We start from the raw sequence: 27,105 nt of genomic DNA on the forward strand, positions 1-27,105 counted from the left end.
TTCAAGTACGTTGGCTGAATGTTTGCACTTCCTGTTAAATATTTATCCGGGTTTGAAATATAAAAACCAAGACCAAAGAGCAGAGATTCTGAGTTCTGATTATTGGAACAGTTTTAGAGAGAAGGGTTGGGTGTTGAAACTCTGTTTGGTTCCTCAAGTAGAGGCTTCAGGTCTTGAAGATGATTGTCCTCAAACATGTACTCCTCCTATCAGCCTTAGTGTTGGTTTGCTCTGGGATATGGACATGTGTTGTGGAAAGCTCTGGGGTGCCTCAAGAAGAAGGTAAGAAGAGGGTCAGTTGTGGGTTTATGTTGAATTTTCTTCTACGGTTTGGTCAAATGCCTCTCTGCAATATCCTTGTTTTTGGCTTATGTTGATGACCGTGACGCAGTGGATGCCCTCAAGCAAATAGCTAAAACCATGGGGATTACTGCCTGGGAGTTTAAATTGTTTAATGCTAGTGATTGTGTTGTGGGAACTGTTGAAATAGCACCACCAGCTCAGCCTGATCAGGAAGCTGAAAGCACGGTTACTTGTGATTGCAGTTTTAGCGATGCTACCTGCCATATTGTGAGCATGTATGTATTTCACTTTTCCCTCTATTTTTCGGAATGATATCTTATCTATATGAAATGAGTAAGCAAAAAAGGAAAGGAAAATAGGTGCCTTTATGTCTTGAAAACAATTTATATTTCGAAACATTGTTTGGGGATTTTGGGATTTGGGAGAGAATGGAAAAAAATTACTTTTAGATTTTGAGTTCCTTGTTTGGTACCATCAAAGTGGGCCTTAATTTCTGTCTTGTAAAGTTTTGGAAAAGCAACTACTTATGGGGTTGTATTATATTGCAGAATCTTGAAACGATTGAATCTTCCAGGAACACTTCCTCCTGAACTGGCCAACCTTACTTATCTCCAAAACATGTGAGTCTTCCTTCATACTTATCATAATTTGTTGTTAGGTATTGGCATTTTCAGACTCACTGCTCTAACATTCTTTTAGTTTGTGAGAAAATGTAAGAAGGGAAATCATTTGGTAACCAAGGAAACAAGATAAAAGAACAATTGGAAGCATAAGCATTAGAAATCTATGTTTTTCTTTGTCCCCGGTTTTTATCAGTAGCCAAATAGAAGGTCCAGGTTTGTAAAGCAGAACATAATAATCTTTTACCCATGTTGCTCTAATTTGCAGTGATTTTGCCTACAACTACTTGAATGGTTCAATACCAACCCAATGGGCTTCAATGCCATTGATAAATATGTAAGCTTTGTTACTCGCTTTATGATCAAGTTTGGCAAATAGAAAGTTAAATTTCTTATTGAATTAACTAAACAAAATATTTGATGCAGCTCTCTTCTTGCAAACCGCCTATCAGGGGAAATTCCTAAGGAAATAGGAAACTTTGCCAATCTTTCATACTTGTAGGTTTTGACCTTTGGTTTGCCTAATTTTGCTTTTGATCACTAGTATGTTGATTAATATTCCAAGAAATTGAGGTTAGTATATCAGATTGTATGATGCATGTAACATGAGGAATGAACAACCGGCCCCGCGACACCTTTAGGCATTTTCAATTCAATATTTGGGGTTTGAAAAAGCATCCTTAAAAATGGCATGGATTTTTGCAAGCATGGTGGTTTTGTTCCTTTCTGTTTTTCTTTCAAAAGGTTCCATACCTATTTGGCTAATTTTGTTCAAAGAGCTTATGGCTAAAAAAGAACTTAATATGGAAGTCAAGAAAATGTTACTTCCTGTAGAAGCTCTGTTTTCGATTATGTAAAAAATCCTTTCATGTTTAACAAAACTTTTATGATACCAACATTGCCCTTTAAAAATTGTGACTTTGGATTCAGCTTCAACTTCCAACTTAAGCAAAAAGCAGGAAGCTATCCCAAACAAGACCTAAAAGTGCTTTTCCAAATGTGTTGTCAACTAAATTTTTCCACTTCCTGGAAACAGTAAAATGTTTTCTCACAACAGAATAGAGGCACACTTAATTTTTTTTCAATCTAATTGTTTGTAGCTATCTGAAATTGAACTCACAAGTTGTCAATTTTTCCCATTGCAATGCCTTATTGGACTCGAGAAGATTAAAATTCTTATGCTTACATTGTTCATTAAAACAACATGACTATATATGATGCATACATGCATGCACCTAAATAAGAATTCTTTACATGAATTTGTGGGAGATTGTATTATAGTGATTATGATCTGCCTAACAACAATTTCAATGGGCAATTTTTATTAGGAGTCTTGAAGCAAATCAATTTTCAGGACCAGTCCCTTCAGAGATTGGGAAGTTAGTTAACCTGCACACATTGTATGATCTAGTGTAGCTTTTCTCTATTTGGGTTTTTCGACTTCTTCATTTTTCCTTTTAATTTGGAATTTTGTAAAAGATGAAGTAGTTTTTTTCTTGCTAACTTATTCTTGGTTGCAGGATTCTGTCCTCGAATCAGTTGAGTGAAACTTTGCCTAAAGAACTTGGTGGGCTTGACTTGAGAGATTTGTAAGCTTTTCACAATATTATTTATGCTTGATACTCACATTTCAATCATACAGAAAGGTGACATTTTTTTATGGCAAAATGCAGTAGGATCAATGACAACAACTTCAACGGAACAATACCGGATTTTATTCAGAATTGGATACAACTCACCAGACTGTAAGAACTTCATCTTTCTGAAATTTTAAATGTCTTCTTGATTTTGAGACCCAGATGACACTCTAGCTACAGGTTTCTTGATTTTTCATGATACTTTTCTTTCCATTGAACTATGCAGAGAAATGCATGCAAGTGGATTGCAGGGTCCCATTCCGTCTAACATTTCTGTTTTGAAAAATTTAAATCAGTTGTAAGTAAAAAGCTTTTCTGAATAATCTAGGGAATTTTTTATCTTGTTTATACATTATATTAATTGGTCTCAAAGGGAGATGTTCATAATGGAAACTTTATATGCAGGAGGATTAGTGACATAAATGGGACAAATCAGCCTTTTCCAGTGCTGGATAATATAAAAAGCCTTAGACGATTGTATGTGGGATGCTTATCTGTTCTGTTTATGAAGGCATAAAAACATTTACCTTTTTGATTGGCATTTGACTTGATCATTTTTGGATTATCAGAGTTCTGAGGAACTGTAATATTTCTGGAGAAATCCCTTCAATCATCTGGAGAATGACTAATTTGCGAGTTCTGTAAGTAAATGGCATGAGATTGTGGTAAATGAATACTACATTTGCTTCTCAATTTCCTTTTTCCCTTTGGAATATTGCATACTTGAGAAAGAAACAACTAAAATTTTTAACTGTCCCATCTGTTAATGTTAAAACTTAGTTTACTGCAAGCTTGTAGCCCTGATGCAAACAGTTAAAATGCTGGTAAAGTCACAGAGTTGAACTGCTATACGTACAAACATGTAGCCAAATATATGCTGTACTTGTAGAAGAGAGGAATCAAAATCCTAGTTAGAGTGGGATTTGGCTTCCATAATAACGAATTTTTTATTCCCATTCCCATTCTAAAAAACAATCCAAACACATTAATGAATGGGAATGGAATCTAGTGTTCCAAACCTGAGCTAACAGTTTTAACCTCCTCCTGGAATTTAGGAACATTGCTAACCAATCTTCTTCTTGACATAGCTTAGCATTGTCTTTTAAAATTTATGTTTCAAAGTAACCTTTACCTTCAACACAAAGTTTATAAGAACTTATATATTCATGACTACTGCATACACCTTATATGTCTAAAGCCTTCATATGCTTGCAGTCCTTATACTAAGTTTTGATGGAGTTCAAGTATCTTCAGGGGGGAAGTCCTCTCAATCAACAATAACCATGAATTGCTTCAGCAAAACTCTAGGACCACTTTCAGATTGAATTCTCACAAATTCACAAGATTTGAAATTGATGAACCTCAACACAGATAACAGAACTCTAGACATCCCTCAAAGCAAGCGCTCTCTCTAATCCTTTCTCTAAATTTGCCTCTTTATTCATAAATGAGATAGGTTACCTAGTCAAAACTGACTCAAAGGGATTCAATAGTGGGAAAAAAACACCACCTTCAATCTTTTTAAAATTAGGACACCAAAATAGAGCTTAAACTGCTCTTTTAGATTTGCTGTTAGTGAACTGCCAAATTCAATAGTAGCAAACTGAGAATGAGAAAGACAACTCAGAAACACCATACTAAACATAAGTTTGCTAGTAGGAAACTGGAGTTGACATTGGTAAATATGCATTGGACAACACCCTTTCTGCCCTTAAGTTTGCTTGTTATGTGCTTTGCTCCAGAACCTACAATATACCAGCTTTAAGTTTGCTGATAGCAAACCATGCCGTGGCTAGTAGGAAACATGACATAAAGAACCTATCTTTTGAGAATTTTCCAACACATTTGACCTATAACATGGACACAAACATGAATGACAGTGCTTGAGCTACCTTGGGACACTTTAAACACACTCTCTAAGGTCTCTAAAGGTCAAACTATAGCAACGCGATACTAAGTCTTGAGACAAAATCATCTCGCATTTACCTTAGGTATCAATTAATGAGCTTGACTTCAACTGATCTTCACTGAGCTTGGTCTCCATGTGATGATATGAACATGGTTGATCTTGACGACTCATCATGGTGAAGTCCTATGCTAAAATCTTACACCAGAAATGAACATTACTGATTGTTGTCATGAAATTGCCAGGATATGATTTTTCCATTTACAGATTATGTTAAAATTCATTGGTAGAGAAGTTGAACAATTGTTTTCCAACATATTTGGTTAAGTTTTATTGGCTCGTCTAATTGATGTCCCTGATTTATTGATAATATTCTTTTCTTCACTTCATTTTTTGAGTACTGTTTGGTTCACAACTATTTTATAAGCAATAGATGGCAAGATTAACTCCTCTATAGCTGAACAAAGATTCAGTCTCTTAAACTCAAATAGTAGACAGATCTAAGGCTTGAAATATGGGCATGCCTGTTTACCTTGTGATTTTGGACAGGGATCTCAGTTTCAACAAGTTAACTGGAGAACTTCCCACTGCCATAAGCTCAGACAGTTTGAAATTCATGTAAGCAATTAAATTAATGTTCTAGATGTACAATGCAACTTTCATAATGTTACATTATCCTGGAACTAATGGACAAGCTTGTTGCTGATATGGCTTTCATTAGCTTTTTAACTGGCAACTTGCTCAGTGGAAATATATCGGGGTCATTCTTGAAGGATGGAGTTACCATGTATGTTTCTCATCTTGGATACTTAGTTTTTCTTCCAGTTATTTGGAAATAGAGTACTTTCCCTTGTATTATTCAGTCCTTGGTTATCATGATCTCTAAGAATACCTGAATGTGTCAATTGACTTTAATGGTTTATTTAATTAGATTTTAAAGTGTACAAATTCTCACTACTTTTGGTATAAATAGTGATGTTGTAAAAATAGGGTTAAGGTTTTAGTTGAACCATTGCTTGAATTGGCAAAGATGTAAATTCTGTCAGGTTTCTAAAATTTCAAAAGAAAATTTGCCATACTATCAGGACAGCAAAGTCATACACAAGATTATCAAAGAATACAGAGTGAAATAAAGGATAGATAAGATGGACAATTGTAGGAGTTTCACTTGGTTCATGTTGGATGAATAAAAATGCTAGTTTTGGGGGAAGCCTTGGTGCTTGCTCTCCTCCCTTGTAAATCATCTCATCCATATGGAATGAACATTACATTGTAATAGTTTCTTAATAAGCTAGAGCAAATACAAGCTGCTCCTAATTAGTAGATATGGAAATTATTCCCTTTTTGAATTTGGTTTTTGTGTCTCTTTCTTCCGAAGAAGAACAGTGGTGTTCCCTGGTCATGAGTAGTACCTTTTCTACTAAGTCTTTCTTTTTTTCTTTTTTCTTTTTATTTTTTTTATTTTTTATTTTTCAAAATACTCTCCAGAGGAGACAGCTGTATCACTTGCCTCTGGCTAAGACCATTTGGAAACCTAGAACTTCTTCCAAGATCAAAGCTTCAGCTTGGCTAGTTCTGCAAAAGAAGATTAAACACTAATGATATCAGTTTGGGAGGCTCTAAGAAGTATTTTCTCTGTAAATATGTGTGCAATGTGCAGGGCTATGGTTACCTCTCCATGCATTGCCCTGTTGTGTATATTTGCAGAAGAGTTTCTTCTCTTTGGCTTAAATTTGGTAGGTGGTCCCAAGGAAATAGGGTGTGGCAGGGGGGGGGGGGGGGATTTTGGTAGGAGGAAAAGGAAGTTTTGAGAAATTCTCTCATGGGCTCTTTTGTGGCTGATTTAGGTGGAAAGAATTGTTAGGGTCTTTAAACAGAGGTATAACTTTTGTTATAAGCCAATTTTGAGGTGGAGTGGTTTTCCTGGGGTTTCCTTTAGGTGCTGTTATGGGTAACTAGGCTACAGCTTGTAGGGTAGTAGCAGGAGAGAGACCATATTCTTGGATTGATTCCTTTCCCAGTTTTCAGCTGAACTTTGAATGATGCACTTTGGGCATATGGGTAAATCGGAGATTGGATGCATTCTTAGGAATCATACTGAGGCAGTACTATGTCATAAGAGTCATAACTAAGTGAAAATGGTTGAGTTATTGAGTCTGTGAACCAGCAGTTGCTTGAGGGTTTTGGAAGAAGCCTTGATATGTGGTATTATCAAATTTTATTGATCAGGATGAAATTTGATGGCGAAGTTATGTGTTTATTCTGGTTCTGTGGGATCATGGTGCTATGCTTACCTTATATGCGAAATTGATCTGTCTTTACTGGTTTAGGCTTCAGGGGTGTGCTATAGATGCATCAACAGGTTGTCCAATCAAGAAATCAAAGCTAAGAGGGGGCTGAAATCCTTACAGAGTTCTATAGGAGAATTTTAGCCACCAGAATGCTGGGTTTTGGTTTAAATTGTGGCTTTAGTTCATATTTTTCTGTTTCTTTTTTAGTTTTCCTTTCATTTTGAAGGGCCTCTTATTTTTCCTTGTAATGGTTCAGTAAATTATGTTTCTCATATACACACAAACTGACCTTTTCTAAGAACATTAGGTAATTATCTTTGGTTTTTATAAAATGACTAGAAAGTCTATTACTGTTGTCACGGTTTATAGTGCAAGTTTGCTTCTCCCCTTGAATCAAGATTCAAGAGTTCATAATAAGGTGAATATGTCCTCTTTCCTTTATGTTCCTTTCATGTGTTTAGGAAAGACATGTGCAATCATTCTTTGACCTCCATGTCAGGAAATGCTGCCATGCATTCTTTTTATTTGTCCCTGTTCCCATCAATGTATGTCACATACCGTTTCTTACTGTTTCTCTTGTTATCAATTGAATTACTTCATAAGGAATTTAAGTGTCACATTCTATCATTCTAATGGACTATTTTGGGACATAAGTAAGGAGGAAGAATCAAGAAAGATGGTGTGTATTTTTCAGATGCAAACTTGTCATCATACTCCTTAGGATAAGTTCTTCAATGTAGTAGCAGTAGTATGACAGTGTGGTTGATGGGATGGTGTCTATCATGTGGTCTCATTCATTAACATGTAGTTCATCAATATAAATGAAACCACCATCATTATTGAGAAGTTACCACTTTCAATTTCTGCATGCAGTGATCTTTCTTACAATAACTTTACATGGCAAAGCCCTGAGCAACCTGCTTGTGACAATTACAAGTATGTGTATTTCTTTCTTGGATATAACTTCTGTTTACTTTCCTGTTTTATAGCTTCAGATTGTGATTTTTTTGTAATGATAATTTAACGTTTTTGCTATTTCACTAGTGGTGCAAAGTTAAATTTGTTTCAAGCCTTCTCAAAGGATAACAGCTTGTAAGTTGTTTTTATTGCTTTCTTTAGTGTAGTTATTGGGCAATCTTTACCCTAGAGATAATCTTTTTTGCTTTGATTAATATTGACCTTAATCATTGAAATGAAAAATAAAAGACCAGTGATGGCTGAGAACTTAACTCTTTTATCAATCATGTATATGTGAAACTAACTTGTCCATGTCCTTGACCTCAATTAGAAAAGGAGTTCTTCCATGCAGAACAGATCTCAAATGTAAAAATTGTAAGTATGTTATTTTCCTGTGAATATGATCCATTACATTGACATTCATACTTTGGCTTTTAATTTTTCTTCTTTAGCATATGGAAACTCTTGGAATCATAAAACATTTGTGATCATATTATTAATTATCCTATTAATTCAATCAAAAGGCAATTTTTGGAGTCTAATTGACTGGTGGACATGTCATTGAAATAGTAAAATCTTGCTGATTATAGAGAAATGACTTTTACCAAGACTCCTTTTGTTGTAGTGAATACTACAGAAATTGGCTCAAGAATTTGTTTCCTCTATCTTAAATGATTTAAAGTGAGCTATTCATGCCAATTGCATATCTACTCTCTAATATGAAAAATGCATCTTCTTTTTTAATAATTTTACTTTACAAATAGCTAGCATTTTTAATTTCTATATTGTCTTTGTATCATGGGTAAATTGAAAATCTCTGTTATGGTTTCTGACATCAGCAAACCTTTATTTCTGACTTATCACTGACCTGCCTTGCATGGCCGCTTTGTTTGTCGTTGTGGTGCTTGTTAGTGAAGTTGAGGGGAGGTCAGTGATGGGTCAGAAGCCTTGGAGAGAGGTCTTATCAACTTAGTCTTAAATTTCCTGATAACAAATTTATTTTTTGGCAGATGGGCATTCTTTATATGTTAATTGTGGTGGAGAAAAGGTGAAAGTTAATGAAGACAAAAGAAGCATCACCTATGAAGGAGATACAGCAAGGGACAACAGTGATGCAAAATACTATTTAAGTGCTGATAACAACAACTGGGGATTTAGTAGCTCTGGAGACTTCATGGATGACAATAATGAACTAAATAAAGATTATATTATAACTTCAAAATCACAAATCTCTGAGACATTATACAACACAGCACGAATTTCTCCTCTCTCTCTCACTTATTTCAGATATTGTCTACAAAATGGGAGTTATAGTGTGCGTCTCCACTTTGCCGAGATAGAATTCACAAATGATAGTACATACGGAAGCCTTGGGAAACGCATGTTTGATATTTATGCCCAGGTAAATTGATCATGGTTCTATTATGAAAAAATTTTCCTCAGTAATCAGATATCTACCTATTCACAATGCACTTGGATTGAGTTGGTTAACATCTTCAAAAAAATAAAAGAAAACAATGAAAAAAACAGTAATCATTCATATTTCATAGTATAGCTCTTGGTATTAACAGTCGCCTAGTTGGGGAATTCCTAGAATGTAGCATGTATGGCTAAACATTTGCTACCTGTCCAGTTTGGGTGCCTGAGAGGCCATATTTTGGGTCTGAGGCTCATATCCAGGTAATCTTTCTATCAGCTTACATTAACATTCAATTACTATGCTGCAGGATGAATTGGTAAAGAAGGATTTCAATATTGAAGATCATGCCAAAGGGGCTCTTAAGCCATATACTTTACCATTTAATGCAACTGTGACAAATAATGTGCTAGAGATCCGCTTCTATTTTGCTGGCAGAGGAACAACTAGAATTCCTCAAAGAGGAGTCTATGGCCCCCTCATATCAGCTATCTCTGTGGATCCCAGTGAGTTATTTTTTTGAACCTTCCTCTTCTCACTGCTCTATTACTGTTACTAATGCAGTGGCTATTATTATGACTACCTGTAAGCTACAATAATTTTTTGATAAGTAAAGTATTTTCATTAAAGGCCAAAAGGCAAAGGAAAGAGTATACACGGAGTATACCAAGATACAAAGAAGCAAAACACCAAAGGGCAAACAAACCTCACCCTTAAGTGGTGGCTAGCCGATCTACAAAATCTATCAAAGAGAAAGTGTGTTCCTTTATATATACCCTAGCCCAATTCACAAAAGTGTACAAAAAAATGGACTTAATATCTTGGTCGTTCCTCTCAATATCGTCGAAGGCCCTCCTATTCCTTTATTTCCAAATGGTCCACATCAGGCAGAGGGGGGCCGCTCTCCAAGCTTTCTCTCTTTTCTTGCCCACAAAAGAACCATGCTAACCCAGGAGGTTCTTTTTCACAGAGGAGTGCATCACCCATTGCACCCCAAAGAGTGAGAGAATCAAAAGCCATAACATTCTGGTCTCTTCACAAAACAAAAGAAGGTGATCTATGGTTTCCTCCTCATTTTTACACAAAAAGCACCTGTTGGGGATGCTCCAACCGAATCTCTTCAGACGGTCAGTGGTGAGCAGCCTACTCCAAGCCGCCTCCCAACCAAAGAAGCTAGCTCTAATTGGGACCCAAGGCGTCCAAATAGTTCTAGCTGGGAAGGGGGTTTTGATACCCCTTGAGAGAGAGCTATAAAATGATTTAACTGAAAAGGTTCCATTCTTGTTTTCTTTCCACCGGAGCGAATAGTTCACACCTCTTCTAATGGTCATAGGGAGGAGCTTGCCTAACAAGCTTTCAACTTCTCCCACCTGCCAATCATTAAGGTGTCTATTAAAACGAGGCGCCCAGCTTCCCCCAACTTCGTTTTCCTCCCAAGCCTTAGCAACCCAGCTGTCTTTGTTGACAGAGAGATTAAATAAGGTGGGGAAAGCTTCTTCCAAGGATTGGTTATCACACCACAAGTCTTTCCAGAACTTCACTCTAGTGTCATCCCCTACAAGGAAGCGGGAGTGAGAACGGAAGCTCTCCCAACCATTTCTGATGGCCTTCTAAACCCCCACCCCATAATGATCTCTTACGCCTTTGGAGCACCATCCCCCATCTTGAAGGTCATACTTACTAGAGATAATTTGCTTCCATAGGGACTCATTCTCATTAGCAAATCTCCACAACCACTTCCCAAGAAGGGCCTTGTTAAAAATAGCTAGATTGCGAATGCCCAAGCCTCCATCCTTTTTAGCAGTACAGATAACCTTCCAACTTACTAAGTGAGGCTTGTTCTCTAAGGCACCACTGCCCCATAAGAAATCCCTTAGGATCTTTTCAAGCCTTGTACACACCTTCTTAGGGATCACAAAAATGGAAAGGAAGTAGGTTGGGAGGCTAGAGAGGGTGCTTTTTAACAAAGTGAGACAGCCGCCTTTGGAGAGGTATTGCCTTTTCCAGAGAGACAACCTTTTCCTTAATCTTTCTTCCATTGTGTCCCATACCCTGGTGGATTTGTAGGGGCTCCAAGGGGGAGACCCAAATAGGTGGTAAGAACCTGTAAGCTACAATAATTATCGTAATAAACAATGAGAATGATTGCAATTTAGAATGTCAAGAGTGATCATAACAAAGGATTCAGTTAATTGTCTAGTTGAATGAATTAAACAGGTAACTTGAGAGTAAAGGCTTCAAGATGGAGAAATTTTGGCCACTTAAAGTCTTATAGTGCAAGGAGGACAAAGAGGACATGGATACAGTCAGTTTATGTTTAAAGGGTAGAACAGGATTTGTGTTGCCCTGCCAAATCCTTGATAGATAGTATTGCTAATATGGTGAAGTATTAATTTCCTGAGAGCAGTAACAATGTCCATATGCATACATATATACATATGTTGTGCTTAGTCCGAATTCTGAGTTTACAAGCTTAAAACTCTTTAATTGCTCCTGCTTTCAAAACTCATGTGCTTATCTCAAAAGCTCTCCCTTTCTATCTCTATGAACCATGTGCCTTTTTAACATTTTGTGGGAAATTCTCTCCCTTTCCCATTTGGCCCTGACGAACCCCTTGTACACCCTTCAACCTGCACTAACTTTCCTCCACTTCTACCAATAGCATGACAATTTTTATAAATCATTGCAATCAATATAACATACCTACTAAAGCTTCTTTTATTTTTATTTTTTTCTTTTTGGTGGATAGAATAGAATAATAGATTCACCATTTTAAATTAGAAAACTAAAGGATCTTTTCCTGTATTATGGTAGACATCAAGGAAAATAAAATCTGGCTTCAAAAGAGAACCCGTTTTGAGGCCATTTATTCACATTGATGGGACCCTTTATGTACTTTATTGTAGGCCAACTTTTTTCAAAATTTGTCTTGACAATGAGTTAGTAAACTATCGTAAATTTAAAATTAGCTTATAATTTTATTTGTTATCCTCTAATTACCTAGGAACTCTGCCTAATCAAGTTAAAATCATCTGAGCCATTTAGTTTTTCTAGGATGCTACTTAGGAAACTGCAAAATCTAGCGATCCACTTGAGGTTCAGTTATGAAAGAATTGCTGATATCATGCCAATGGATGCAAATCCTCTATGTTTCCCTCTTTTGCCCTTGCCCTCCAATCGCCAGGGCCGTCATCTCGCACCAACCCACTACGAACCTGATTGAGAAGCAGCAGCCCATATTAGATATTTGTACAAGAGACACAATGTGTTGTTTCTTTTTTCTTTTTTTTTTCTTTTTTTAATTTCTTTACCTTATTTTTTCCCCTTAAGATCATCTAGTAAATGCATACACAAATGGACAAACAAAACAAGTTCTCAAAATTTTTGGGATCATACGCTTGGTTTAGACAAACTAGCTCACCCCCAACCCAAAAAATTAGGATAAAATCAAATAAGGGTAATTTTTTGGTCACATAAAATTAGGGTAAAGGGTAAACTAGATAGGCCCTTTTGAATATTTATGAAGGTATCTTTACTGGCCTCATGTAGTATATTAAGCTTGCTAAAACATCATACACACCTTCAGCTTACTCTGCAATATCTACTAGCTTTCTTTTGACAGTAAACATATGAGCTTACCTAAAATGTTAGTTTAACCATATTGATGACGTGACATCCTTCCTGCAAACAACAAAAATGTTAATTTTTGAACTTGGATATCGAATTGTACTTCTACCAGGTTTTGCCCATCGCTAAGTTGCTAGAGGACCAAATTTTGTAGTGGTATAGCACCCTTCATCATTTAAATACTGGTACTGGTTCATTCCTGATAAAACTTGATCAGAATAATTTGTACTTGATACTATGACCACTAAGTGTATGATAGTATCTACAGGCATGTCCTCTCCAGATATAAAAGCTTAGGGATGAGAAACCTTACTGGTGCAAAGTGCAAAGAGCTGTTGGTACATTTTCTATTTTTATGTTACATGGTGTCAGAGTACTGAATTTTATTTGGTAGATTTTATTTAGATGGTGCATATGCTGTAAAGGAAAGTGCTAGTCTAGGGTATAAAATCTGAATATAAACTGGGTGATGGTAATGGTGAAATTTTGAGTCTGCAAGTCTCTATGCTTTTAGCAACTTCTTTATTTCCTTGCTCAACTGATATTATCTTTCTGTTTCAGTTGTATAACATGTCTTTACTAATCTACATTGAGTGGGGAAAATTTTTTCAGCACTGTAATTTGATGCCTCTTTGTTTCTCTCATTAATTTATCAACTTCTATTATTTCAGCACTGAGTTTTTGGTTTTAAGGCTAGACTGTTTAATGAATCCATATGTGGTTAAAATGTCTAGCTTCATTCACCAAAAGAACTTCTGTTTTTTGTTACTTCTTGGTTGAATTCCCGGACAGATTTCACACCCCCATCTGAAGGTGGAAAGACAAAGACTGCACCTATCATTATTGGAGTTGTAGCGGCATGTCTTATTTGCTTGGCACTGGGAATTTTTTGGTGGAGAGTCAACTTGAGAACCAAAAATGGGAGAGAAAAAGGTTTGGGATATCTCAGTCATCTACTATCGTTACTTCCCAAAAAAGTTGTCGTCTATTGGTTAATATTGATATAATGCACTCATTATTTATTGACACCACCTGTTGCAACTTGCATTTATACTCAACCTTTTGCCAACAGAATACAGATATTCAATTTAAGACAGACTTATAGTGAGAAAGGATATATATCCACATCGGAGATTGTTTAAATCATTGTAGTTATTCTTTAACTATTCAAATTACAATGATTCAAAGTAGAGTTTTGGGTCAGCTTGTATATAGAAAAAGGTCCAACACCCTTAATTGGTTTTGTAGATTGGGTAGGGGTTAAGGGAGGGAGCGGTTCTTTTGTGTTCTCTCTCTATGGAATAGCCTTTTTGATATCCATAGTATATATCCTGTGTACCTTAGTGTATAGTTTTTTTGTTGTTTTATCCATAAAATTTCTTGCTCACTCACCAAAAAATAAATAGGTAAAACCCTTTTAAAAATTGGTTTCAGGCTTTTATTGGTAGTTTTGTTTCAGCCAATTATGAAATAAAAATTTATTTTCTCAGTTTTTCTAGAGTATGCCTGAGAAATTGTTACGACTTCCAAGTATGAAAGATAATGCATTGAAAATACATGATTAGTTCAGATGTTTTGGCATTTTGCACCACAACCCTGAGAGTGCATGTTTAATTTATTCTCATTCACATGTTTATATGTAAAATGTGATTTTTCTGGTTTTCTAAAGCATATTTGAAGAATTGTGATAAGTGGGGGATATAGATCATTGCAGATTCAAGGTTGAGGACTTTTCATGAGTCTAAGATCTCAGGTTTCCCATAATGAAAATTACTCGTTATGTAGCAAAGTTCCAAAATCTCAAGGTACTTCCCTTTCTTCTTGAACAGATTTTGGAGGATTAGATGTCCACATAGGATCCTTTACCTTAAAACAAATAAAAGCTGCCACCAACAATTTTGATTCTCTAAACCAGATTGGGGAAGGTGGATTTGGTCCTGTGTACAAGGTATTTAAGATAAATCTTTGTTACTTTAGTTCTTCCCATCGGAAGATGGATTTTCCTTTCCAGAATTCATCTTAAAAATTTTCACTACTGTGATGCAGGGGCTATTACCTGATGGTACTGCGATTGCCGTGAAGCAGCTTTCATCTAAATCAACTCAGGGGAATCGTGAATTTTTGAATGAGATAGGCATGATTTCTTGTTTGCAGCACCCAAATCTTGTGAAACTTCATGGATGTTGTATCGAAGGGAACCAACTCTTGCTCGTATATGAATACATGGAAAATAATAGCCTTGCCCGTGCCTTGTTAGGCAAGTACTTGGTCATTACTTGATCATGGTGTATTGACTACAAAAATTGGAAATGAAGCCTAGAATTTGCATACAAGTAGTTTGTAAGCTATTGTGCCTTAGCAGTTTTTCCTCCAATGACAATTTGCAGGCCCAGAAAACTGTCAACTGAAACTGGATTGGCCAACAAGGCAGAAGATTTGTGTTGGGATAGCCAGAGGTTTAGCTTTTCTCCATGAAGAATCAAGACTCAAGATTGTTCACAGAGATATCAAAGGTACAAATGTACTGCTTGATGGGGACCTAAATCCCAAAATTTCCGACTTTGGGCTGGCTAAACTTCATGAAGAGGAGAAAACCCACATCAGCACCCGAGTTGCTGGAACAATGTGAGTCACTATGTTTTTTTTTAGTTCAACTGACATGGATCTTGGTTGATATTCTATTTTTTCATGCTTTAATCTAAAATATATCATGATTTTGATGTGCAGAGGGTACATGGCTCCAGAATATGCACTTTGGGGTTACCTAACCTATAAAGCAGATGTTTACAGTTTCGGAGTTGTGGCTTTGGAAATTGTTAGTGGGAAGCACAATATGAGTTATCAGCCCAAGAATGATTGTGCTTGTCTTCTAGACTGGGTAGTTCACTCATTTATATCTTTTGTTTCATGCTACCCAAGGTTCTTTTACTGATTCCAGGCAACACTTATTAATCTGATTCTCTTCAACTGTGCCCCTGCCCAAGATCAATCTTTTCCATAAGTACATTTTTATTAGGGTTCTTGGTCTTTAATTTTCTTAGCACTAGGATAGTTAGATAAGAGCAATAACGAAGTACCTGGGTGAAGGTGCAGGTGATGAGAATCATACCAATTTAAGTTGATTGAAAGTACAGAAGCAAATTGCTCACATACTTGTTTAATTTTAAGGTGATAATTGATAACCAGTTCTGGCACTGGCTAGAACTATTGTATGATCAAATTAAAATCTCTTCTTTCTTTTTATCCAGGCCTGTTCTTTGCAGCAAAGTGGAGACATAATGGAGCTAGTGGATCAAAAGCTGGGATCTGAATTCAACAAGAAAGAGGCAGAAAGGATGATCAAAGTAGCTCTCTTATGCACTAATGCTTCCCCATCACTAAGGCCAAACATGTCTGAAGCGGTTAGCATGCTGGAAGGAATAACTACCATCCCAGATGCAATACCAGAAGCAGGTAGCTACAGTGAAGATTTGAGGTTTAAGGCTATAAGAGAATATCACAAGCATACAAGATCTAAGGTTTTGGAAATAAGTGAGGTCCAAGCTGACTCAACATCAGGCAGACAGGCTTGGATTCAATCTACCTCTGCGTCTGCCCATGATCTCTATGATATTAACATGGAGTCGTATTTGAGGTCTAGATCCACAAGGCAACATAATACAGAGATAGAAAGCCATCTTTCAGAAGGAACCCAGACTGAGATAACATCAAAACATCCATGGATTAGCTCTTCCTCTACATCTGGCCAGGATCTTTACAGTTTTAACCTGGAATCCCACTAGTGTTCACAGGTATATGAGAATTCTCTCCAGTCCCTCGAAAAACCTTTCAAAACCATTACTTCTTTCTTTTGCTTTTATACCTTTAAGGATGCATATAGTACACAGGGATACTTCAAAATTCCCAGAAGATTGAGTTTCGATTTCCATAATAATGGTTTCTTATTCATATCCATATTTCTTATAAGTAATCCAAACACAATAATGGATGAAAGATTGAATGAATTTCTTATTCTTTATGCTCCATCATGGCAAAGGCGCTCTTATAGTTCTTCTATTCTTTACCATCTATGTCTCACATTGTATTTATATACACTTGAATAGTTCATACTTAGTCCCACCACATAAAATACTCTTTGTAGTTTTCCATCTTTAAGGTGCAGATCTCAAAGGCTGCTCCAAATGAGTAGCGGTTGGGAATCTATTGTCATCAAATCACCCCCATGATGGCTTCAGAGTTGACAGAGAAAAGGATAATATTAACATCAGTGTTCAACATACATTCCATTCTAGTGAATACTGGGCCATTTTTCTCTATTTACATTTTTGGTATATGTTTTGGAAAAATCATAAGATTCTACCCTATCCCTCCCAAAGCAAGGCCATCATATGACATATATCAATGGCAAAGAAGAGTTTACATTTTTAGTTCAACTGACATGGATCTTGGTTGATATTCTATTTTCTCACTTAATTTGTAATCAATTTGCCTAGGAAAAAAATTTGGAAAAATATTATTTTTTATTTTTAAAGATAAAAAAACACAAAACACGGATAGAGATTGAAGGGGAGGTAATGTTTTATTGATAATTTGTCCATAGCTTGTTTAGCCAAAGACCCAGCAACCACAAATGGCAACGTACATATCATCTAATTACAGAGAAAAGTGTCATTAAAAATGTAGTAAGGACCAGCTTCTATACTTCTATATGCCCTAAATCTTGGGAAGAAAAAAATCAAAGGAATGTAGTAGTATCGTAGTGACGTGTGATCACCAGAAACGGGGTTCATCGAAACCGAACCCAAAATCGAAACCCTGAGGAACAGCTTGGCTATGACTATGAGCAGCCAAATCACGGGCATGGAGAACAGCAGAAGAATTATACGCCTGGGGTGGCACTGCATATTCAACCATGGTAGTGGACGAAGGACCAGCACCACTCTCGCTTTCCATCACCATCATCGAGGTCATCTCCTCCACTCGATCCGCCACCTTCTTCCGCAGCTTCTCAAGGGAACCCTTGAACTGCTCCAGTTCATTCAACCCCATGTTCTCAATGGGCGCGTCCCACCAAAACCCACCCTCCTCCTTCTTCGCTTCCGCCCTCCCCACAGGCTCCAAGTATTGCCTCTGAACCTGGCCATGCACCACTTGTTCCGCTGGAACAACCGCACGTGAGATGGTGCCGGTGTCGCGCCCGAGGAAGCGATCGATGACAGCGTCCGCGGTGGGGTGACCGAAGACGAAGGCCCTCCCGGCCGGAGAGAAGACGATGACGGCGGCCTCAACACCGCACAGAACGCAGAGCTCGCCGGCCTTCTTGAAGAGACCAGTTCGACGCTTGGAGAAGGTGACCAACAAGGAGTTTTTCTTCTCAATTTTTCTTATTTCGATCTTCTGTCTCCCCATGTTCTTCCGAGAGTTTACGTTTGCAACTTCCATTATTGAACTCTACTTCCGTCCTTGATGATGAATTTATAGCTGGCATTTGTTACCATATCTTCCAAAAAAGATTTTGTAAAAACTAGTTACTATTTCTAAATTTAGAAAGCTGTCAAAATCTAATTTTAAAATTTTAGAATTTTAAAATAATTAGGTTCATAATTTTTAAATAAAAGTTACTATATTTTTTTATCCAATATAGAAGTCAAAATTATTTTTTATTTTTAAAAATAAAAAATAAAATATGTATCTAAACCAACACTAATAAGTTAATTTTAGCAAAAGTTTAAAAAGAAAAAACATATTTAGATAAATAATTTCAATTGTTTTTAAAAATGATTTTTATTTTTCTTTTTTTTTAAAAAAAAAAAAAGTGTGCATTTAATTTATATTAATAATCAAACAAATTTAATTTAAATTTTATTAAAAAAAATAGCTTTGCATTTACAGATGAATTAAAAATAAATAATTCATTTGCATAAAGTTATTTCAAATTTTCTTTTGTTTGTTTACCAAAAAAATTATTTTTATTTAATTTTATGAAAAAAATAAAATTTTTTAAAAATATTTTTATCTTATTATTCAACAAAAGGTTTTTTTTTATTATTATTATTAAAAAGTACTTTTCAAGTTATTTTAATTTTATAAAAAATGATTTCAAACTTATTTAAAACTATTAGAAAAAAAAAAATCTTTGTTTAGTTTAAAGAAGGTTTTCAAATTTATAAAAGATATGATTCCTCATATTTATTAAAAAAAATTCAATCTTATTTAAAAATATTTTTTTTATTATTAAAAAGGATTTTTCAAATTTATTAAAAAAATGTTTTCCAGTTTTATTTTTAAAAGGGTTTCATGGTTTTATTAATTTTTTTCCAAAAAAAGGTTTCAAATTTATTTTAAAGAAAAAAAAAAGGTTTCAACTTTATTTTAGAGAAAAAAGGGTTTCGGGTTCTCATTTCTCCCACGAAAAGCTTCTGCTCTTATAGGTAGAGGGCCTTCAAGCAAACAAATCTAGCCCTCCACGTGTGCTCCTCTCAGCAATCATACTCATACAAAATAAAGTTCTACAAGCCATGTAGTTAATAAAATGACTAAGCCCAAAGCAACATCCAAAGAAGCCCAAATCAATAGTCTATAAGGCTGAAATCACACAAATCAACAACCCAAAACGTAAACACGAAAAAAAAAAACAAATAAAAGCCCGAAGCTAAACTACAGGCCCAATAAATAAATAAATAACAAATAAACTTCAATATTTAAGTCCATTTATAAATCAAACTAAGTTAAAAAAAAGACAAACTCATAAACATGCACTATATAGATTAAGTAAATTATTACCTAGGCTTTGAATATCTAAGGATGGGGAAGAACAACAACATGGTGATTTGATGGTGGTGATGGAGTGTAGCAAGGAAATTGGGTTGGCAACAATAGTCATGTCATGGAAATGGTTGAAAAGAAGAGAAAGAGAAAGAGAGAGAGAGAGAGAGTGAGAGAGATGGAAAGAGAGAGAAAAGATAGAGAATGAAGGAAAGAGGAATAATGATAGCATGGTGTATGGGTAGTTGTGAATGACAACCAGTAAGAGTGGTGGCAATCGGTGTCACAACGGGGACAATAATGTAGGTAAGCAGATTGGCGATAAAGAAGAAGAAAATAGAAAAGAAGAAAGAAAGAAAAAAAATAAAAGAATAATGAGAGGGGGAAAAAAGTGCCTAGTAGTCGAGAAAAGAAAATGGAGAAAAAAAAAACGAAGGGTAAGAGAGAGGTCATTAAGTGTGTGTGTGTGTGTGTGTGTGTGTGTGTGTGTGTGAGAGAGAGAGAGAGAGAGAGAGAGAGAGAGAGATAAAGGAAGGGAAAAATAAGGTCTTTAAGACTTTTGTTTGAAGATTTAGGATGTAGTCTTCTTAATGAGTATGAAGATGGGGCTTAAAAAAATTGAGTCAAGGTTTAAATGGAATGAGCTTGAAAAATAAGAATAAATAAAAGTGGACTTGAAATTTTAACAAAAAATTGGCCTTAAGATTAATTTTAGAGTCTATAAATATGTTTTTCTTCGATATAGTCCATGAATAAAAAGAATGTAAATGCTAAAATAAGATAGAAGTGTGAGTAATGAGTGAGGTGAAATAGACTCATTAAGGAAAAAAAAACCACCAAAATTGCCCTAGTATAGCACAAACTCTTTTGGATTATGAAATATGCTCAAGGGTCACCAAAAAGAAAGATGAAATATTTGCATACTCCACTAGGTGCTAATAAAGAGAATAATGACAATGTCTATGTGAAACACTATCATGTTATCTAAAGGGGTGAATGGGTACATAAGAAAATGAATAAGGAAAGAAAGGAAACTAGTGGTTGAGAAAACAACTAAAGGCCATTAAAATAAAAGCATAAAAAGGTCAAACATTTAGGATGTTACTCTAAAAGAAACATAGAAGGAAGGTCGAATAGCTAGGACATGGCTCTAAAGAAACATAAAAGAAGTAACATAGTCAGGGCATGGCACTAAAGGAAACATAAAAATGGTTGAACAATTAGGCGCAACATGAAAAATTGTAAAAAGGCTAGTCAGTTAGGGTGTGGCACTAATAGAAACATAAAAAAAGGTCGAACAAACTTAGGAACATAAAAATGTGACTCGAAGCTGAACATACTTAAAAAGATAAAGACATGGCTTGAAGTCGAACAAACTCAAAACTAAAAATAAGATACAACATGATCAATAATATAGGTGTAATTCAAAGAAAAAAATAATAAGACAAGATATGACATGATTGATCATATAAGTACGGTCTAAAATGAAACAAGACAAAATAAGACATAAAATAACAGATTGTATAGGTGCGGTCTAAACTAAGGACAAGATATGATCGATCGTATAAGTGTGATTTGAAGAAAAAATAAGACATGACATGATTGTATAGGTGTGGTATGGACTAAAAATGAGACATGATGTGATTGATGATATAGGTGTGGTCTAAACTAAAAACTAGATGTAATGTGACTGATCATATAGGTGTGGTTTAATATTGAAGAATAGACATGATGTGACTCATTGTATAAGTGCGATTTGAAATTAAGGACTAGACATGGAGTGACAAATCATATGGGTGCGATTTAAACTGAAGATAAGACACAACATGATTAGTCATATAAGTGTGATTTAAACTCAAGACTAAACATGATGTGACTCATCATATAGGTGTGGTCTGAGATGAAACAAGATATGATGTGACCAATTGTATAGGTATGATTTGAAATTGAAATAAGGCATGATGTAATCAATCATATAGGTGTGGTTTAAAACTGAAATAAGACATGACCGATCTAGTATGGTCTAAACTCAAGACTAGACATGATGTGATCGATCGTATAGATATGGTTTAAGATGAAATAAGACACATCATGATTGATCATATAGGTACAATTTGAAATTGAAAACTAGACATCATGTGATCAATCCTTAGGTGCACACTCCATTGATGTCTGTGTCAAATACCACAACCTATTATAAAAAGAGGAGTAGAGGAAAAACAAAGCTTTGTAGAAAATATTATATTTATTAATTTGCAAATGGAAATGACAAAAACGTCTTATAGTGACTAGAAACAATATGTTGTAAGAACCTTCTAGCTTACCAAAATAGCAAAACAACAAAAAAGGAGAATAACACATTCTATAACAAACTCTTAATATTATTACAAAATTAAAATAACCTACTATTCTAATAAAACTACGAGGCATGGTCCATGCTAGAGGAAGCCTCTTTACACAGTTTTTTAATGATGTTAAATTGATGCTTGAACATTTATAAGATTCTTTTTTTATTGTTTGTTCAATAGGGGATGTTTTTCCTTCTTTCAATTCAAATTTAGGAAATAAGAACATCCATTGAATTACTCCTCTATTAATATGACTATAATTAATTTACTATTAAACCACTATTGACAAGATAGAAGAGTGTCATGACTATTAATAAAAATATAATTGTATTGGGTTAATGTAATGTCCACATGTTTGTTTTAGGGTATAAATAAAGTCAAGTCCATTTGACTGGTTTTTTTTTGAAAAAAAATCAATTATATTGATAAAGCTGATTTATATATAGCAAAAACTAAATCAACCATAAATTCAATAGAAAAGTGAGTCAAATTGTACCATTTAAGGTTCGTTTGGTTTGGTTTGGTATTAGCCCAAAAACAAAGCTCAATTTGGTCTTAGGCCTAATTGAAATTTAAAGTAAAATTGTTTATTTTGAGTCCAAATATCAATGTATTCCCTTTTCTCACATTTTCTAAGCAATTAAGGAGAGTAAAATCGGTCAATGAAACATCCATTATTTCTTTCCTTTTTGTGTTGTCTCAAGACCCAAGATTTTGAACTTCTTGAAAGTTTTCCCACCATTGCTCAAGACCAAAAGAGGAAAAATAGTCAAGGTTCCATCATTTTATTAACAATATCTGCACGGGAAAAAAAAAAAAAATCAAATTGTGGACCCACATTTTTCACATGCAACCCCACTCGATCGGCGAGACTTGCTTTTATTTGTGAAAAATTTAGTCTGGAAAAGTTGGAGTCCCCACTTATTTTATTTTATTTTAAAGGGAAAATAAAACAATAAATGAAACCCTAAAAAAAATGACTCCACATTTTTGGAAAAACATGTCTCAAAAAACCCGAGTCTAGGTCCGGGGATCAAGTTACATATTGGGAAGGTACCTTCAAAAGGTAGCACCCCTCTAAACCCTACAAAGGTCTCTACTGACTAAGTTAAAGGAAATGCAACAATTAATGGATTAATTGAGGATACCTAGGTAGACTAATGTGATTTCAAAAAAATAGCATGCCAAACAAGATCAAATCACAATAAGGAAGAGTTAGGATGCGTACCCGAACCACTTCTCAAGCGTTATCATAAAACATCATAGTTAGTATAGAAATATAACACACGACATGTATTTAATCATAGCAAATTAAGCATACATCTAAGCACCTAAGGATCATATCAAGCATAAATAAGGCTCACAACAACATGCATGTTCATAAAATCCCGAAAAGTAAAGATAGAAAGCATACATGGATAGCATGCATAATTTATAAGATTCCTCAAAAAATGTTAGAATGGTTAGGACAAGTATAAATTATATAACATCTCTATTATATCTAATATACAGTTCCAAATCCAAAAGTGAACCAAAGTAAGTCAAATGACTCCAAAAGCAGATAACAAATTCAAGCAAGTACTAAGTTGTCAACATGCATATAGTAAAAGGAACATCACAAAACAATTGCTAAAAAAATGTTTTGGAGTGGAATTTAATCACAAAAAATTTCATGAAGCAACTCCTACATATTTAGAACAAGATACCAAAATTCAAACACTCATTCAAATAACAAATTGCAGCAAAGACACTGAAAAGTTCTAGAAGGTTGAGATTAGGTAAAAAGAAAATAGTGACATGCATAAACGAATTTTTTAAAGAATTATAAGACATCACATAAATTTGTACAGAAAATCACATACATCATTCAAGGTGTCTATATCACAAAGAAAATAAATTCAAGGTCGGGTAGTACTCAAAAAATATTTGTAAAACACTCAAGCTAATCAAATATCCAGATTCCATCATGCACAGTAGGTACAACTTTGAAAAATCATATCTCCCTCAATGAGGCATATTTTTTAATATTTTATGTGTCTAAAATCAATTTCAAAAAGCCTAGAATTGAGAAAAAATATTGAATCAAATTTAAAAAGTCGCCTGGTATTTTATTTTTTTCAAAAAGTTCTTGGGTATCCAAAACTAGGTGAAAACGGAGCCCCCCTAAAGACTTGTTCATATCTTCTATTCCAGAATGGCTTTCTAATGCAAACGAAACTTTAAATTCAAGTTCAAGAAGTGAGGAAAGTCATACAAGTTTTGGAAAACTTTTAAAAATATTCTAAAGTTGCTAAAACGAATTTTAAATCTAAAGGGTCAGTGGCTGAGTGAAAATTGGTAGCAAAGAAGAGTTTTGAAATTTTTTCTTATGTAGGGGTTTCATCAATTCCCTAATTGATATACACAAATCCAGCGTAGAATCATCCCATTTGTTTGGGACCACAAACTTGAATTCGTATTCCATTCAAAACCAAGATTTTATTTGAAAACTGAAAAAGATGCAAATTGATCAAAACATGGTTGCATATTTTTAAAGAAAATGAGATTTTGATTCTAAAGACTCTAAATGAATTATTTTTAGCACCAAAATTTCAAAGGTATCCTTTGAGAAAAGAATTTGACTTTAAAATAAAGGGAATTAGTATGAAAACAACAAAACATAATAAATGAAATATCGAGAAAAACAGAAGAAAATGAATTTATAAAGTGAAATTTTTGACAATCCAAGTAAACCAAAGTGGTAAGAATGGAGGTCAATCTTCACTATTTTCTGATGACCTCTGAAAAGTAAATTTTACCGGAAACTACCTAAGCAATAAACTTTTCAAACTTAAATCAATTGAAGTAATGACTAATATTCAAGAAACATATCAATTAAGAGTAATAATAACGAATTAGCACGTGATCGATTAAACACATAAATGCATCTAGACTGATTAAAATGGACCAAATTAAATCAGGGCAAATATGAATTGTCAATCATAAAATTAATTTTATTAGTGAGCTAATATTACAAAAAATACCTAAACTGAATAGATGAGTGAAATTAAATCAGAGTAAACTAAACACAGACACCTTCTAAATGTGGATTTTATTAATAACTTAGAATTATAAAAAAAACATCTAAAACAATTAAAATGAATCGAATGAAATGAAAGCAAACTAAAATAAAATATGAGTTCATGGAATCAACTTCCTAAATAATTTTACATTATTAAATTGAAATCTAAGCTCAAAAAATGTTTTTAACACTAATCAAGGCAAATCTAAAATCAAATATTTAACACATAAGATTAATTATTTTAACAAACTAAAATTTTAGTTAAACCTAAAGTCTGATCAAAACTAACCAAAGCAGATTTTGAAACTAAATCTCTAACCTATAGAATTAATCTTGTTAATAAATGAATAAATAAATAGATAACAAGTAATTAAATAAACAACCAATCAATGATTAAACAAAATAAAACTCAGATGTTCTCAATATGATGCAATGAACCAAAACTAAAATTAAACATAAATCAAACCATTTTTTTTTATCTAATATAATAAATCAAAGCTAAAACTAAACAAAATCGAATTTTCTTAATTTAATATGATGAGTCAAAACTAAAATTGAGCAAAATTTGAACCTTTATACAATGGGTCAAAGTTAAATCTAAATGAAATTCATACTTCCACACAATATGATATAACAAAACAAAACTAAAACTAGATATAAAAATCAAAGCCATTCAATGGGTCAAAATTAGCTTACCTCCTCCAGACTATACGTACAAGCCATAAAGGAGTCACCTTGGTGCATGTATTCCTCACTTTGACACCAATGGATGACTTTCTATGGTAGCAAATGGAGATTCTTCTTGGTGGTAAAGCGATTCCCCATCAAATTCCTCCGTGTTTCCAAGCTTTGTTGTAGCAGTTATGCTTCTATCCAAGGTGCTTGCAGCTACGGTGAGACTCCATGGTGCCTTATTCGAGAGTGTAAAATGGGTTGGCCCGCTATTCCCAGCAGAACAACTAACAAAAATTCTCTTCCTAATTGCATCAAGTCTCGAAGATCGATGTAGCAACTGTACGAACATCTGCTCTGGCAGCCCCATGCTTTCTTTTGGAGTATTATTGCTAATGGGCGTGGGCACGGTCTGAAGGAAAGCACTGGCCAACCTTTCTCCAAGTTGAACCTGGGGCGAAGTGGTGAGTGTTGATGCCTCGCGTCCCAGGGATCCACGTAGTTGCCAAGTGGACGCGCGCCTTCAACCAAGATCGAGTTCTGGCTCAGTCGACCTTGCAAAAGATGTTCGGACAGGATGTCCGGACACACCCTCCGATGGTTTTGTTAGCCATGGCTCCAGAGATTAATCCGTCTGCTTTTTTCAGGGATAGCAAGCTTACCTTCCTCCTTGTGCGAAAGTCCTTTTATATAGTATCAGAAGCTCGGCCTCCCTCTTTAATGGTGGGAAGACCTTTTGGCTCATCATGATGGCTCTAGGTGGTGACAGGGTCATTATCACCCTACAAACGACTGTCAGAGATCGTGGTGGCGACTTGTCATCGCTCCTATCCTTTCGCTCTGCAGGTGGCGGAACGTGGGCTATGTCAGGCTGTCGGGGATGACTCAACAAGGCTTGCTTACTTCGATCAATGATCCAGACAATATATCCGGATAGGATATATTATCGTCCAGACATTATGCTTGTGGGTGTCATGTGCCTATATCCGGATAAGGATATGTTATCATCCGGGCATTATGCTTGTTGGTGCCGTGTGCCTATATCCGGATAGGATATGTTATCGTCCGGGCATTATGCTTGCGAGTGTCGTGTGCCTTCCCTGGGGAGTCCGGATAAGGGAGCGTGCCACATGTCCTCTAAGGGGATCCGGATGGAGCTTCTCCGGACAGCGATGCCCACCACGTGTCATCAGGGGGAGGGGTCCCTACAGTGAGGTGTAGTCCATCAGGTTCTAGGGGTAGTCCCTTGCCGTCCATGCATGTCACGTTGTTAGAGGCACAATCTGCGGTGGCGCAAACAAATTTTCTGGTAGGGTCCGTGGAGCAAAAGGGTTCTAGCCCAGAATTGACCAGACCATGGAGCAGGAACGTCAAGAGAAGATGAAGCTCCCGGTGCTAACTCGAATCCCATCGATGATAACTGCGACATGCCAACACCGGTTAAAATTCCTGGCCAGATTGTGTACGGGCACTGATTTTTTTGAAAGCGAACGTGGCTGAA

General features: G+C 35.3%; 2 protein-coding genes across 3 annotated transcripts; one reads left to right on the forward strand and one right to left on the reverse strand.

Annotated features, from left to right (window-relative positions):
- On the forward strand, positions 1-16,783 carry LOC100246406 (probable LRR receptor-like serine/threonine-protein kinase RFK1). 2 transcript variants are annotated; one of them, XM_010657254.3, is made up of 24 exons: positions 1-282; positions 392-578; positions 852-923; positions 1,192-1,260; positions 1,350-1,421; positions 2,252-2,323; positions 2,444-2,512; positions 2,597-2,668; positions 2,787-2,858; positions 2,966-3,037; positions 3,130-3,201; positions 5,016-5,084; positions 5,188-5,253; positions 7,631-7,693; positions 7,802-7,849; positions 8,046-8,089; positions 8,725-9,116; positions 9,442-9,637; positions 13,551-13,691; positions 14,588-14,706; positions 14,805-15,015; positions 15,146-15,383; positions 15,486-15,636; positions 16,007-16,783. In XM_010657254.3, exons 1-24 carry the CDS (start codon positions 180-182, stop codon positions 16,538-16,540), a joined length of 3,204 nt encoding a protein of 1,067 aa, XP_010655556.1. In that variant the 5' UTR covers positions 1-179; the 3' UTR covers positions 16,541-16,783. The 2 variants fall into 2 exon arrangements, with proteins under 2 accessions (XP_010655556.1, XP_019078073.1); XM_019222528.2 differs by lacking the exon at positions 2,252-2,323.
- Positions 16,784-17,528: 745 nt separating this feature from the next.
- LOC100251549 (agamous-like MADS-box protein AGL62) lies at positions 17,529-18,200 on the reverse strand. Its single transcript, XM_002264794.5, has one exon. It carries the CDS (start codon positions 18,198-18,200, stop codon positions 17,529-17,531), a length of 672 nt encoding a protein of 223 aa, XP_002264830.2.
- Positions 18,201-27,105: the final 8,905 nt, after the last annotated feature.

This window comes from Vitis vinifera, chromosome 10 (assembly GCF_030704535.1).
Source record: "Vitis vinifera cultivar Pinot Noir 40024 chromosome 10, ASM3070453v1".
Lineage (NCBI taxonomy): Eukaryota > Viridiplantae > Streptophyta > Magnoliopsida > Vitales > Vitaceae > Vitis > Vitis vinifera.